Below are 16,428 nucleotides of genomic sequence, written 5' to 3' on the forward strand. Positions count from 1 at the left end.
TGGTTTTTGGATAGAATTCTTATAGAAAGGATTAAAATTTTTGTCTGGTTTGAAGAGAAGCTTTTGCCTGAAACATTGCTTTCTACAGTGAAAGTTTCTTTGGAAAGTCAATATGAGCATTTCAAGCATCTTCTTTGTAAATTCTTTGAATATGATCCCAGAAATCGACCAGATGCAATTGATCTCTGGGGATACTTAAACGAAGATGTTGTATCTGCAGAAGAGATGTGCAAATCCACCTGATGAAGTTTCTTGTTGCTTGGTTCTTGGGGAATCCTTGTCATCCTCCACTGTAGAGATTAAAACCTGTGCAGAATAAGAGGCTGTCGATGGCCAGTCAGGGAAAAACAATGAATTTGTAAATAAATTGAGAGATTTAGAATTGAGCGAAAGCACAGTGGTCGATGCTCAAGGAATAGTTGGAATAAACTACAAATGCATGAACTGAAAATTGCGACTTTAGAAGGGCATCTTGATTGTGTGACTGCATTGGCGATTTGTGGTAAGCATCTCCATCACATTGTGCTTCAGGAATTTTAATGTTAAAGGAAAATCAATATCTAATTTTTCATTTGGATTAAATGACATGTAACGAAGCTTGAATTAGTTTGACATGATTAGGTTTTTTTTCATTTTTGACAGATTTGAAAACTCTTTATTTGTTTTCCAAAAGAAAAAATACTTTGCTTTTTGTCTTTCTCAGGAGTTTTGACACAAAGAATCAACAATTCGTCTTTTAGGTTTAAATCCTGAGATTACATCAGTGGTTGCCCTTATTTTTTTCATAGATAGTTTACACACTCTTAGACGCCTCAATCTTTCTTGCAATGAAATTGATTTTAACATAATTCTTTTGGGATGTCAGCATCCAGTAGTTCTTTATTCTTCATCTCCTCTTTGTGAAGGAATCGTGAACCTCCATAGGGGCCTGCGGAGTTGGTTTATTAATTGTTGGCAAGAGGTCTCCAACATATCCAGAAGCTCTGTTCCAATTTCTGAGACTTTATGTTGTGCCATAGCTGAATCTGGGCCTTTGCTTTCTTTTCCTTCTGCTGAGCCCCTTTCAGGCATTGGGCCTTTTGGGGACTCTTCGGATGTTGAGCTTTTCAAACTACTAGTATCTCTGAGTGCTTCTTTTTGTTTTAAACTATTGAGGGTTTAGTTTTTACTTCTTGACAATCCAGAAGAGCATCCATTTGCTTATTCTGTTGATCTTTTGTTGAAGAAGAGGTTACCATCTCTTTTGGTTTTTGCTTCTGCCAGTACGATTTTGCTAAATGTAATGCTTGAGAGCAGACACTACAAATGAAAGGGGCATTTGTGTCTGCTTAATGCAAATTCAGAGATTTCACCTCAAACTTGAGGTTCCTTGGATCTATTTCCTGTGAACTTTCAGCTTTAGTGCTGAATCTGAAATATAAATTACAGTAGTATATATTTTACTTCTTTTCAACCAAATACACAAGGCAGCCCAAAGAAATAAACTCTGAACAATTGTACTTTAAGGGGACACTGTTTCTGTAGCACCCTACTTTCTTATTACAGCAACCATAGAAATAACCATAAAATTCAAAAACAGTAATGCATAGAACTGAAATCTGCACCTACCTGTACTGCTGGCTGACCTCCGGTGCTGCTGCTGAACTGGCAATTCTGAACTGCTGGCTGATTTGATCCAATTTCGGGATGGCCAATACCACCCTACCAGACAGAGCAACCTGGTTGCTCAATCCAGAGAAGCTCTCCACAGAGGCTCTCTGTCCCTCCGTGCCCAGAACTCAGATCACTCAAGACTCTGCCACTGCAAGGTTACTTCTCCTGGTTTTTGCTGATCAATCCTCAATCCTCCTCTGGTTTTTCCCTCCTTGCTCCCGGGTCAGGCTGCTGCTATAAATATCCCCCCTTGCCTGGCGGTGGCCGCCCTCCCACTTGCAGCCACCGCCTCTCAGCATTGAAGTCTCTCGCGATATTTCCAGTAATAAATTTTCAGTAGGTAGGGGGGGGTCTTTATGAGTTCAGATATTTTTTATACGTTCTAACAAATGTGATATCAATGTTGGCACGCTGTTTCCATAAGTTCATAACTTTTAATTTATATATATTCATAACATTCCTTTAATACATGGTATATCTTAAATGATATTTCTTATAACCTTTATTTAATATATTTTATGAAGATTAAATGATTTCTACTTATAACATTTTATCAAATATATGTTATAATTATTTAATGTTATATATATACTTATAACATTTCAAAATATGTTTATAATTATTTAATGATATATATATCTTTTAAATTATATTTGTAAAGTCTAACTATATATCATAAAGTTTAATGTATATATATAGATATATTCATATATTATAAGGTTTAACATTTTTATTAATGGGTCAATTAGATGGGTTGTTACAGTTTCTAGCCCATAGGGCATGAAATCCCAACATATAACAGATATGAAAATTACTTAATGACAACAGATTTTTTACAGTCATGAATCTGCTCACTTAGTTTCTATATGTGTGTCAAATCACTCAACAAAATCAGCTAGTTGTTCATGATAAATCTGCATACCAAACAACTCTAGAAATTACTCATCCACCATGAGATTATACACTGAAAATCAGATCTGCAAGTACAGAAAGCTGGGACAGCAAAATACGCTTCATATATACATAAAAAAGAAGTTACAAGTAAAATATCAATGACTTATCACAAGTTGGTACAAGATGGTCCTTCAAGTTTATCACAAGTTGGTACAGATGGTCCTTCAAGCTTCTCACAAATTGGGACTCTCCAATTTTCTCCAAACCCTAGCCAGGGCATTCACCATCAATAGCAAACCCTAACCAACAATACAAAGGCCTATCAAGGCATCCCACCAGGCTATTTAGCCACACTAAAGGTTCTACAACAAATTAACATCAACACCAACATGTCCACCATTGATCTTTCACCAAGCTTGCCTCACAGAAGCTCCCCAAGCAATGCATTACACCTCATTGAAGGTCTCCGCATTAGTGCTCTGGTCTTTATTAGGGTTACAAACCCTAGCTTACTTGCATCACAGCTTAGAAGACAACTCTACCACTAGTCTCCAAGTCTTTATGTCCATCCTAGGGTTTTAGTCTTCAAATCCTATGTCTTCAACTATGCATCAATACAAGCACCAAGACCTCCATGGAACATCAAGAGTACAATAAATAGATAGGTCTTCTTCCAAGTAAGGTATCACACCAATTTCAAGACACCTTCAATCATCGAGCATGGCTACCCCTCTAGCACTTTATGATCTCGCCATAGCTTTCATGCCTAACACAAGAACGAGGCTGCAATATCACCCAAAACAAGTGCATAATTCCGTGTAGTTTTACGAAACAATTCTCTAGATTTGTACTGAAATTAGTGCTATTGTACGAATAGAACCATACAAATTTGTATATCCATATGGAGTTGGAGTCTGGACAACATGGTTGTTTGGTAGTTGTACAGTTCGTATAGCAATGTTGTTAAATATTGTTGTTTTCGGTTTTTTTCAGCAGGTGTACCTCTTAAGCAGCCTATAGAAGCTCCAGTTCATAGTGATTTTGGTAAATGTGTGGTGCTGTTTTTTGGGTTGTGGAGGCTTACTTGTAAGTTTTTTGAAAGAATGAAAAGCTGATTTGAAGGAGTAATTTCTTGTTTATGTGTCGAATTAAATTTTATGCTTTTGCTATTTTATTTCTAGCTATTGTGTGATTGATGCTATGGTCTGAAATTTAATTTCAGCATGAATTAAATTCATCAATCTACTTGTTTGATTGAGATCATAAGGATATTATTCACTTAGGGCTTGAATTTTCACAAGCTCTATTATCCCTCTTCGTGTCTCTTCTAGGGTTTATATCACAAACTATTGGTCTTTTTCTCTACAAGACTTCTCCAAGACAAATATTTAAGATAGAATAAAGAGTACGTCAATGGTGAGTAATAAGAAAAAATCTCTCCTTCCTTTATTCTATGGATTAGTTCCACACAACCACACAATAACTTTAGGTTTAAGTCAACAAGGCAACCCCACTTTACAATACAAGGATGACAAGTGTCACACTATGGTTTTATCAAACCCAAAGGCGGTGCACCCTCCAAGCATGATCCTCCTTGGGCTCTGTTACCCACCATTTTGTGGGTAATATCCCTAGGAGAATTTTCTCTCCAAGTTGGTCCTCAGCTGACAGCCAGCAGTGCCTTGCAGCCACCAACTATCTCATTGTGCCATTTTCCTCGCCACCTGAGCCAACCATATGGTCCCTCGTCCATCTGCCATGATCGTATGTTTGAAGGTGGGCCTCTCGAATTTAAAGGTATGCCTTGTCATTTGCAAATTGAGTATTGTAGTTTGCTTATCATGGACACTTTTGGGCATGGATTAATGGGGGGATTAGGCGAAGAATGGGCTAGGTCTGTGCTTTTGTATCCCTAGACCCCTTTTAGGAATTAACCTTGGATCCTAGTCCTATGGGATCTCTTTTACTGACCATTTGGTTCCAAGGATGGTATTTCACGGGAAACCCCGATTTTGTTTGCGTGGTCCCACTCCCTTATCTGCTTATAGTACCCTCTTTCCATTCATTATTACCCCATTCATCATTTCCCCCACTTGGGTCCACATAGGGTTAGCTTGCCCCTTCTCCTCGCCCACACCTTGGGTCATGGACTGGAATGAAGCCTGGAGGTTGATGCAGCTGAAAAGAAAGATAAAAACATACATGGCCACATTCAACAGGAAAATGTGCCACAAAATGCAAAAGATGGCCATGAAAAATACATTTAGCACGTGGGCAAAAGCCAATACATGAGCTCTACCCCATCATCATGGCCATCACCCTGCTTTCTACAGGTTCTATGAGCCTTCTTGATCATATAGGAACCAATGATTGACCCAACCCCTGGTGGGCGATGAACCGCCCCACCTTAAAAGGGGGAATTCACTGCTATATCTTATACATCATGCTCTAACCCCTTGAGCCCTGAGCAGTTAATAAAAGAAAATCATAAAAAGGAAAAAGACATATAAAGAAGGGTGGAAAAATCAAGGCTGGGGCACCTCATGTGCCACGATTGCTCCTTCCTATACGTTATAAACCCAAGTGTGGACTTCCCTCTTATTAGCTATCCTTGTATGCCATCATGTGACCTAGGGCTGCCCCTTTTCATCCCCTACTTCATTCACCTATCTGTCACATGGCACCACCTTTTGAAGGATGTACCTTGACTATATTATCCCCTTTAGAAGTAGAAACCACCTAATAGGATTATTGGTTAACCCCATTTGGAGTTTAGGAGACATTGGCACATCCCAGAGCCCATTATGGAAGGGCAGGCCATTATGGAGTCCCCACTTGTGGTCCATGATTAGGTAAACTCATTTAATCGATTTCTCTAATGACTTGTTGTATTAGAAGGCTAGGGGACGCATTGGATCTTATGCAAGATTGCAGATGGTTTCCATCTTGGGTTTGGTCTCCCTATACGGGGTCCTAATCCTCCAGAGGGCTACATTGGCACATGTAGGGTGAGCATTGAGAGCCATGGGCCTCCATAGCAGCAGATTGCACTCCATGGATCCCCACAACCATTCAGAGATAGCTTGTGGTTCACTTATTGGACAAGGAGGATGCACCTGATCCATCATACAGATCTACACCATACACTTGGCAGATGATCCAGGGCTTGCACGATGATATGGCATCATCCACACCATCATCCTAGCCCTTGCAGGCGATCTACAGGCATTTTCGATTTATTTGGAGACCCATGAGGACACTTGTGTGCCCCCACATGTCATTTGGAGCACCACAGGTTATTACAAGGGGCCAACCCCCTATCCATTTCTTTTGAGGGTCCTATTCTTCATTGTGGCACCCTCGGACCTCATTAGGACTCTTACAGGGCCCTACGACATGCATAGATTATTATTTGACCTCTTGAGAGGCTTACTTTTTCATTTATGAGCTAGTTTGGTGGGCTTGTCACCAAAAGTTGTATTATTAGAACATTATTTTATTTTTGGGGCTTATGTAGGCCAAGGAGGCTAATTCGAACTCTTAAGTTGTGTATAAATACAAGTGAGATGAGCTCATTTGCTCATCATCACTTTGGTTTGGATCTCTTATCTCTCTTGAGATTTTCGCACTTTTTCTAGAGGATGAATTGGAGCTTTATGGATGAGTTTTGATGTGTGGATATTGGTCTATCTTCTCTTGGAGCTTCTCTATTGTCAATTGTGAATGGTTGGATATACTCTATTACATGTAAGTACATGCTTTTTAATGTTATTCTTGTTTACTTTTGTCATATACGTTGGATTGGGATTTTCACTGTTCTAGGGCTAATTGCTACATGCATTTACTGCTTAAAATTGTGGAATTTGTCTCTATTATAGCATCTCTCAATGTATGGGCCATGTAATATGAGCAAAATCTCCTAGGGGTAATTCTATCAAAGAATTTGACCTTGATAAGCCATTCCTTTTGCACATCGAAGTATAAAAGCTGCAAGGTTGCTTCTTCTTGACCTAGAAGGCAAGTGAAGTGATCTTGAGGCCTCCTTGACTGGAAACCAAGAAATCCTACTCATATTCATCATAGACTCCATTCTCCCAAAGATTAAGGCACTGATCTACCAAGGGTGGTCATTAAAAATCATATTCTTTCACCTCCTTCCAGGTCTAGCCGGGTTCAGGTACCTAGGGCATCAATTTCCCGACAAGCTAGCCATAAAATTTTTTCGATCTCCTAGGGTCTCCTGCGTTGGCCTTTCCTCTAGCTCTCCTCTAATTTTGAAGCCATTCCAATAGTGGAGTTGGGAGAAAAGCGAAGCCCTAGCTCCAGGATTAAAGCTTGCCCTGCCATCCCCAAGGCTAGTACCTCATACCAACATCTTCAAGTGAAATTCTTTCTTTAATCCTTTCCCCCACCTTGTCTAGGGTAAGAATATCATTGGTTGCTACATACTTTCTTCATACCTTAGATCGGGTCCGCTTGGCCTCGTGTGGTCCCGCTCCTTTAAAATATCATTCTTCAAGAACCATCCGGTATATCAATTCTAACAAGGATTTTAGGGATTGGGGAAACCCTTCACAAGTCTTATCCCATAAACCTAACCCTCAAATCCTCTCTTCCCTTCCCTCGAATACACAGTACCTTGTTTAGAAAGCAAGCAAGCTCCATCCTTCAAACTCTTCTGGGAAAAGGTTTATTTGGGTCACTCATATCCATTGACTTATGCTTCATTGGCGACTCTATACATAACGGGTCTCCTCCCATCGGTGAAAGTCCGTAAATAGAAGAGAGCCTTAGCTGGGGTGACAGTGGGCTAAGTCTCCACTTGTTGCCCTTGGCCTAGCATTTGCCCTTTAGGGATCCCCCTTAGGTCCCCTACTAGTTTGAGCGGTAATAGGCTCAATGACCCTCCTCCAAGATGGTGTGCTATCTAAAAAGCTTTTAGCTCAATGCTCCATCTTCCATGGTGGTTCACTATCTAAGTATCAACATGCAAGGTGCTCCTTTGCTAGTTGTGTACCACATGTCATCATGTGCGCAATGCTCCTCAACATGTGTGCCAAGGTAGTTACCATGCTTAAATGCTTTTCCTCAACATATGTGTTTAGGTCCACAATCAACCTCCATGAAGTATGCTTCTCAACCCAAGGGTCCTCAAGTTAAGTGTCTAACCTCCAAGGTGTATGTCATACGGTCCCTTGCTCATAGGGTTAGGTTCCCTCCTCCAAGTGCCTAACACTCCTCCTAGGTAGGTACCTCTCCTAATCAAGCAATTGACTCTCCCATTGTGTGCCTCCAGTGGGTTAGTCATTGTGCCAATTACGATAACAACCTTCTAGGTAAGTGCATTATGCTAGCACTCTATCCATGGTCATGCATCCACTCAAACCAAGGCACCCATATGTTCATCAAGCTTCACTAAGGGATAAGGAGACCTAGTGCTCTCCTAGCTAGGTGAAAACACTTTTGAAGTAACCCCCAAAAGATTACAGTAATTTATACTCAATTGGTTGCTCAAGTACATTGAAACTGGTGGTAGTTTACTTATCTAAATCCACACATGATCTTGGGTAGAGAGGTTGTTTTTGTCTATTATTGTTTGCAAAAGCATAAAAAATGAGCCTAGAGAGTTTCCCAATTAAGAGAACTAATTCATTTCAAAACTCTAGGGGTAATCTAGGGAGCTTTACCCACACTGGAATTATGGAGGGTGATGCTTCCAAGGGGTCAAGACTCACAAGCCAAGGTCCACAAATGATATTTTTGTAAGATGGATTGGCTCTTCTATCATCCATTGACCTTGTTTGGAAGTTGTGCCTATATTTTTGGTTGTAGAAGGACACCAAGAAGTAGCCTCAAGGAAGGAGTGTAACTCTACCTCTCTCAAGCTTGCCCTTCGCCAAAATCTGCATCTTTTGAAGTTTGTCTTCTTTAAGTCTTCCTCATCATTAACTTTGCCTCTTAATGAGTTTGGCTTCTTTTAAAAACATAGGTTTCCGACTTGTTGCAAGCTTCCTTCCTAGACATAGAACGTTCTACAATAGTTGCCACTATACTTGGTCAGTACTTTGGTTTTCTTAGTGGCTTGCCTGTACGTCAATATGCAGCTGTCAAATGCTGATTGTTGCTGCTACAAGTGTTTTTCAAGCTGATTTGTCCATTTTGAGGCTTTCCCACACTTGCCCAAACTTGTGCCTTGAAGATATAAGAGATTGTCCTCTTGGTTCCTTTGTCCTTTGTGACAAGTTAGCTCCCCGTCCACCCCATCTACTAACAAGTTTGAACCTTTTGGTTCATGAGGAGCTCTTTTTCCAAAAATACATCATATATTTACAGAAAAATATTCACATCAGCAAAACAAAAGAACAAAAGAACAAAAGGTATGTACAATGGAGCTCATATCTTCTTCCTTAGTGCTGCTAAAACTAAAATTAAATAAGATTATGCGGTTGTGTATAGAGACTTAGCATCCTTAATGAGAAAAAAATCTTTTGGTTAACAAAGATATACATATGTTGTCCCTCCATATATTGCAAAAAAAGAAAGACAAAGACTCATGTCATCATCAAATACAGACTTACAACATATCTGTTAGAGAGAAAATAGAGTAGAGATACAAAGACAATGTTGGATACCAAAAAGGAAGCGTAGACCAAATAGCTAGAATGATCAAGAAGGGTTGCATGCCAATGCACCTTTTGCTAAAGAGTGACACAATACTGAGTCTGAACATCATTCTAGTGATTTCTAGCAAATTGGCAATCCCTAAACATGTGTTTCACCTTTTCAAAACTTTTGCAGATAGTTTAGAGGCTGTTAGAGAGACCAGTGTTTGTCAACTAGGCCTTGGAGGTAAGCCCTTAGAGGTAAGCCCTTAGTAAACAATAACCCATGCAACTTGTAAGATAACTACACAGACCACACACTATGCAAATAATGAATCCACCTATCCTTTAAATCTAAAGCCAACGAGTGAACATTGAGAGTAGGGGATAGCTCATGGTGCTGATGCAAAAGGGAGTAGAGCTTCCATGTGTCATACCACTAAGGGGTTGACCAAAGCTCCATCCCCAATTCCTCCAAAATGGACTTGACATGGAAACATTCATTTTGGACACATCCTCCTATGGGATGAGCCCAACAGTCTCAATGATGATTGGAAGGAAGAAAGCCAAGCAATCAAGTCAAAGTGCACCAATCCTTCCACCCATCTATATACATGGGTAACCTTAGGAGAAATTTTTTCTCCTACATTGCAGCGTGATAGCCAGGAGCCCTACCATGATCCACATTTAACCAATGTCATATGCTTATCATCCATTTTCTGGTCAATGCATTCATTGATCTAGCCTACTCATTACGGTTAAACCACCTCCACCCTTACCAAATTGTGATCTCACCAAAACCGCCACCGAGATCACAAAACCAAACTGAGCTTGGAATGCCTCTGGAATCCATCACTATCACTAGGCCCAAAACCGAGACTCCACCCTTAGGCTTTACCATGTATCCCGCCAAAACCGGTCAAGGGATTCCTAGGCCTTTGGGAATTTTCCTGAGACCACCTCCGCCCCACATTCTGAAACCATTTGAAAATTCCAAAGCTCAAAACCATGAAACAATCCCATCACACCATGGCTATCTGGAAAAAGGCAAGGCAAGGCTAAAAATCGTTTACTGGAGCTTTATAACACAAATCATTACGGTTAAACCACCAAGGGAATCCAAAGGTTAAACCACCTCCACCCTTACCAAACTGTGATCTCACCAAAACTGCCACCGAGATCACAAAACCAAACTGAACTTGGAATGCCTCTGGAATCCATCACTATCACTAGGCCCAAAACCGAGACTCCACCCTTAGGCTTTACCATGTATCACGCCAAAACCGGTCAAGGGATGCCTAGGCCTTTGGGAATTTCCCTGAGACCACCTCCGCCCCACATTCTGAAACCATTTGAAAATTCCAAAGCTCAAAACTATGAAACAATCCCATCACACCATGGCTATCTGGAAAAAGGCAAGGCAAGGCTAAAAACCACTGTCATAACCCAACAAGACCATGCCACCGACAACCAGAGAACCAAATACCAACATGCAACACCATGCATGTCAAAACCAGCTAGGAAACCACACATGCAATATGTTACCTCTAAGTATTCCTGCTGAAGTTGTTTGATCTTGCTCTTCCATGCTTTCTCTTTGCTTTCCTTTATTTTCCTTGTCCTTCCTTTTCTTGTTTTTCCCTTCCTTGCTCCAAAGCTAGAATTCTCCAAGGAAACTCTAAGTGTTCAAGAGTGAGAGAGAGAGAGAATAATGAGAGAGATCCAAAACTGAACTGACAAAAGGTTACATTGACCAAAACCTGAGCAAAATCTTGAGCCAAATCTTGCCAACTGATCCTCAAAAGCCTTTTTATCAATGATGCCTCCATTTTCTTCAACTTTCCATTATTTTCCTTCAATTTCCTTATCACATGCAACCTGTGACCTTTCACCTTCCTTTTCTCCTAAATTTTTTTATTTTCATAAATAAAATGCCAATTAATGCCTCTTGCCTTTCCAAAGCCTTTTCCATTGCCTTTTCCAATTTCCTTAACGATAATAAACCGAATGAACACCCACTATGATGTTTTTCCCACCATTCAGCTTGGAATACATTTCCCATGACCATGGTCTTATATATTTTTACATGGATTTGTAACCAGGGCTATTACAAAACCCTCCCCCTTGGGGGAACACCATCGTTGGTGTTCAATGATACTTATAGCTAGCAGGACCGCTGCAACCGAACATACTACCCATGGCGGACCACTGCTGGAACATGACAAACATACCATTTACTGGATCTTGATTCTTTATAACATAGCTCATTACGGTATTTATAATAATAATCACATAAACACACATACACATTTTCTTCACCTAACAAATAATCATACTGTCTATGGAGCCTTATAAATCTAGCTCGATACAGTGTTTACAATAATACACACATATACAAATATGCACATTTTCTAAACCAACAAATAAAAGGATACGATGCCTGCATCTGCAACACATGAATCCAGAGGCTCACACCTCCACCCTCAAAGTAACACCAGGTTTCACCTCCTTCCTAGGAAGTCCAGAATCCACTACAAGGTCAAATCTGCATCCAATGTCTAGCGCTAAAATCTTGTGCCACTTGTCCTCTTAGTGAACAATCACTGACTCATTGTTCCAGGGCACACTCCCAATGTGCATTTGATTCATTCTCAACAATAGAAGTAGCAGGATTAAACACAAAGATAAAGACACAATTTGCACAAGAGGTACAATAATTTCCTAGGGAACCCACTGGGAAAACCCTCTACTTGCTGTAGATTTGATTGAGAAAATTTTCTGAGCAATCAAATTTCTTTACACACTGTTTCAATAGAAAAACACAAGTGTTCTCTCTGGAATCTGCTAGTACTTAGCTGAAATTCCTTGCAAGAACCTCTGATCAGACTCCTCTTTCCTTGTGCAATCTGGCTCCTATTTCTTTGCGTTGGAAATCCCTATTTCCTAGCGCAAACCTAAGCCCCTGTTATTTAGGAGTTTCTCCCTAAATCCTAGTGCACAACATAAGGAAATTGTCTTCTCACAAAACTACGTATTGGCTGCTCCTTACACCCTCTGCTAGCAAGATGCTCTCAGATACACAACCTCTACATACAAGAGTGAATTTTAAAGGTGCCTTCATCCTCCTTTTATGCTTTTTGTCTCAGCTATAACTGGAAAGTCTAAATTTAGGAATCATACTTGTGACTGATTTGTTAATTGAGTCAAACTGACTCTTCTAACTCGTCCTGTCCTCAATTAGAAACTCAAGCTCACTAGCTCGCCCTTTCTAAGAATAAACTTGCACTTGGAGACAAACAAAACTGAGCCTCCAACTCCGGCGCATGAGTTAACTACTCCATGACTCGTCCTATTTCCTAGGAACTCGTGCATGCTAAAAGAAAGACTGTTTGTGGTCTTACTTGACGAAGGCCCAAGTCAAGAAGGACCTTCTTCACTACACTTTTCAACATTCATAGGTACACTATTCCTTATCACAAAGATTTGAACCTTATTCCTAGTTTGAGTACCTTGATTAAGCCTATCAAAGTGTCACCTTGATCTTGTTAACCTAGAATACCATTTAGGTGACCTATACTAGGAAGCCTCCCTTGTGGTGAAGTTCCACTAAAGAGAAAGAGGTAGAGTGCTGAGGTGATTGTGGCATCCACCTCATTGTTGTGTCTTAGTCTTGCTTTCGTCTTGTAAGACATCTCACAATACTCGTTAGATGTTGAGGTAACAATTCTGGCGCCATTGCTGGGGAGGAGTTGTGTTAACCTCCTCGTAATCTAAAGTGTAAGCTTCATTTTCTTGATTGATCTTATCCCACAGATAAAGATAAATCTGCTCATTTTGCGACTCCATTGGAAGAATGAAGCCCTAGTTCTTCAATGAGCTTCAAAGTTTCAATGCTTGTAGGGTGAAGCAAACATCTCTTAAGGAATTTTGAATTCACCTTGGCGATTCCCCATTTGGTTGTTATGCAAGACTCAAGGCAATGGCTCCTTGGGATTTGCATGAGATGTACCTTGCTTTGGATGTCAAGGATATTCCTAGATATCCAAATCATTGTGATACAAATTCTATGATAAATGTTCCAAAATTTGATGGTGATCCTTCTTCAACAATTGATCACATAGCAAAATTCATCAAATATGCTTCAAAGGTCAATATGGTTCATGAGGATGCTCTCATGAGGTTATTCATTAACTCTCTTGGGATTGATCAACATGAATGGGTTAAATATTCTTGTGGACCTAGAAGCATTCCCTCTATTAAGGTATTTATTGAAAAGTTTCTTAAGTATTGGGGGCCAATGTTTCAAAGTGGTGAAGACGCCCTTCAAGATTTGGCCATAACCATCCAAAGGGAATGCCTTCTTCATCCCTCTGAAGATGTAGAAGCTGAGGAAGAAGATCATTGTCATCCAAAAGAGAACACCACCCCTGATTATCAAGTAGAAGAAAATCCTAATCATTATGTTGATGAAGAAAATCAGGGTTGGGATGAAGAAGAATACCATGAGCAAGAGGAAGAATCCCTTTTGGATCATCAAGATGAATATATTGAAAGTGATCTTGAAGATGATCCAAGAGAGGAGCATGGTGTTAATAAAGAGAATCCTACTAAAAATGATGCTTTGACAAGTGAATTTGAGGCAAGCTCCACCCTTTTGATGGATATTAAGTTTGATGATACAATTTTTGAAGACCTTGAAAGGGGTGATCCCATTAGTTCCCTAGAAATTAACATTGATGAGTTTCTGCATATGGAAAGGGGAAGTGTGATATGGGTTGCTATCATTTTGATAAGGATCCAAATTATGACATTGATGATGATGCCAAAGATGAATTTATTTTGCCTTGCACTCCATATGATGATCAACGAGATATGATCATTGATTTGTTTGAGCCATCCTCTATTCTTCCTTACGTCATTCCTCAATCACATCCAAATTCGAATCGAAATGAGCGAACTTTGGTTGACCCTTTTGAATTTGATTATTCCGATACGTAGATGGGTTGTTGAGATCTTGTTCTTCGGCCATCTCTATCCTCATGCCACTCTCAACATGTCCCTGATGACATCAATGAGGGTTGTGTGCCTGAGATAGCTATTGGGCAAGAATTTCTGAAATTGATTAGTGATTACTCCATATTCAAGTTGCAAGAAAGGATTCACAAATATAGGCAAAATTTGGCTTCTTCCTTTTTATCCTCTGTCTCTTATGGTAGTGAGATTGATCCGTGGTCCTTTTGATTTCCCACCTCCCATCCTTATGACTTGGACGTAGGATTTGAGTATTTTGATGATTGTAATGTTCCATTGTTCTCTCTCATGATTAATCATAGGGTAAGAGGTATGATATTGATCTAATGACGTGTTAGCGACATTGGTTATATGACTATATTTAGTTGATGTATTGTATGCTTGCATAGGTTAGAGTAACTAGTTGCATTTACCATGTTGTTGTGTTGCATCTTAGATTAGATTGCATTTAGTTAGCTTTTTCTTCTTTGTACATATTTTATTATATGAAAACAAGGGTGACGATCAACACCCTGTGCACATGCTTCCAAACAAGTTGATTTGAGTGTGTAGGTACCAAGTCTGTGAGCCCAGGGATTGTTGGGGTTCTCATGAACTCCCTGTTTGATCACATGGATCATGTGCTCTACAGTGAGCACATGTCCCCGAGTTGGAGCTATATGTTACCCACCAAAATGGGTAACTCCATCCTAGATACATCTAAATTAATTTGAGTGTTACCTTCTAGCATATATTTGTGGACATTACATAGGATGGAATCAGCTTATATGTTTTTTCATTCGGCATCAATGGTTCATGAGTGCCTTAGTCATTTGGGTACCTTGTTACAGAGCTTTGTTCTAGCCCTACATTTCCAAAGTTGTGAAGTATAAGTTTTGCAGAGTGTTTATAGAGCAGAATGCTAGGGCAATAATGCAACCAGTGCTATTTTAATAGGCTTTCAGTTTAGACTTTTAGGGTTCTATTTTTAGCAGTTTTCTGCATGCATCAAATTGACATGTGGGTTTTGAAGGATGCATGGGGGATGGAGGGAAATTAGATGAGAACTTTTAGATTCTTGATTTCTTTATTTTTAGAAACTTGAACTTTTTCAGCAATAGATGACAATTTTGGTCACTTGGTATGGAGTTCTGCAAATGGGCACTTTTAGAAACTTCAACTTGCTTGAAATAGGAAAATAGATTTGGATACCCATTTGAGAGATGGGCATGGAGATTTGTTTTGGAAAAGTTTTGACATGTTTTAGGCTTTGGTGAAAGCGAATCAACGTGATCAAATCTAGTCAAACCTGAGAACTTTTAGATTCTTGATTTCTTTATTTTTAGAAACTTGAACTTTTTCAGCAATAGATGACAATTTTGGTCACTTGGTATGGAGTTCTGCAATTGGGCACTTTTAGAAACTTCAACTTGCTTGAAATAGGAAAATAGATTTGGATACCCATTTGAGAGATGGGCATGGAGATTCATTTTGGCAAAGTTTTGACATGTTTTAGGCTTTGGTGAAAGTGAATCAAAGTGATCAAATGTAAGTTTTTGTTTTTAGATATTATCATATTTTCAGATACCAGGTATTGAGTAAATTAAGGAGGTGAAATTTGGTGGCAATTGAAGATTGCCAAATTTTGGGCTATTTTTAGTAGTTTTCCCTTTTGGGATTTGACATTATTTTTGAAGACCCAGTATGGCATATAGCACTTGGGTCAAATTTCATTCCATCCCAAGAAGTTTGGTTTGTGGCCAAAGTTGTAGGATTTGGAGCATCCTAGGAGGTTCTATATAGGCTCCACTAGTTGATGAGGTGCCTTATACTTTCTATTTTGTTTGGAGAGAGTCATGGGAACTACACACACATGATTTTATAGTGTAGAGGTTAGGCACATGGTTGGAGGAGGTTCTCGTAGAGGATTAAAGTGCATGCACTCACAAAGCATGTTTTCATGCACTTTTTGTTTCATATATGCTACTCCCCCCCAAAGGGAAAAACACGTGCTTTTTTGTAAAAGGATTAAAGCTCTTTATTACCAGGAAAATTGAATGCTTTTAGAGGGAGGGTTACTTTTAGTCCTTTCCTATTTTACATGCTCCATCTTTAGCAAAGAAAAAAAGTGCATGGGATAGAAAAGGTTTGACTTCAACAAAAGTGGACTAAGGTGGCACTTTATTCTTCTAGAGCCCACACCTTCTTTTTGTGGAGTCTTTCTTTGACTTTTAGTGGTTTTATTTCATTTAGAAGGCTATGTTATCAT

The 16,428-nt window shown here is 39.6% G+C and overlaps 1 protein-coding gene across 4 annotated transcripts in view; it reads left to right on the forward strand.

Moving 5' to 3' along the window:
- Positions 1–238: 238 nt before the first annotated feature.
- The window catches only part of LOC149204267 (uncharacterized), a 320,269-nt gene continuing 304,079 nt past the window's right edge, over positions 239–16,428 (forward strand). For all 4 annotated transcript variants that reach the window (XM_089394656.1, XM_089394657.1, XM_089394658.1 and 1 more), the window contains exon 1: positions 239–502. In XM_089394656.1, the coding sequence (XP_089250782.1) occupies positions 436–502 (67 nt within the window). In that variant the 5' untranslated portion in view covers positions 239–435. The remainder of the gene's footprint in view (positions 503–16,428) is intronic.

The sequence above is a fragment of the Pinus tabuliformis genome, chromosome 1_2, assembly GCF_031772625.1.
Source record: "Pinus tabuliformis cultivar Carrire ecotype Pingquan chromosome 1_2, CPIR1, whole genome shotgun sequence".
Taxonomy (NCBI): Eukaryota; Viridiplantae; Streptophyta; class Pinopsida; order Pinales; family Pinaceae; genus Pinus; species Pinus tabuliformis.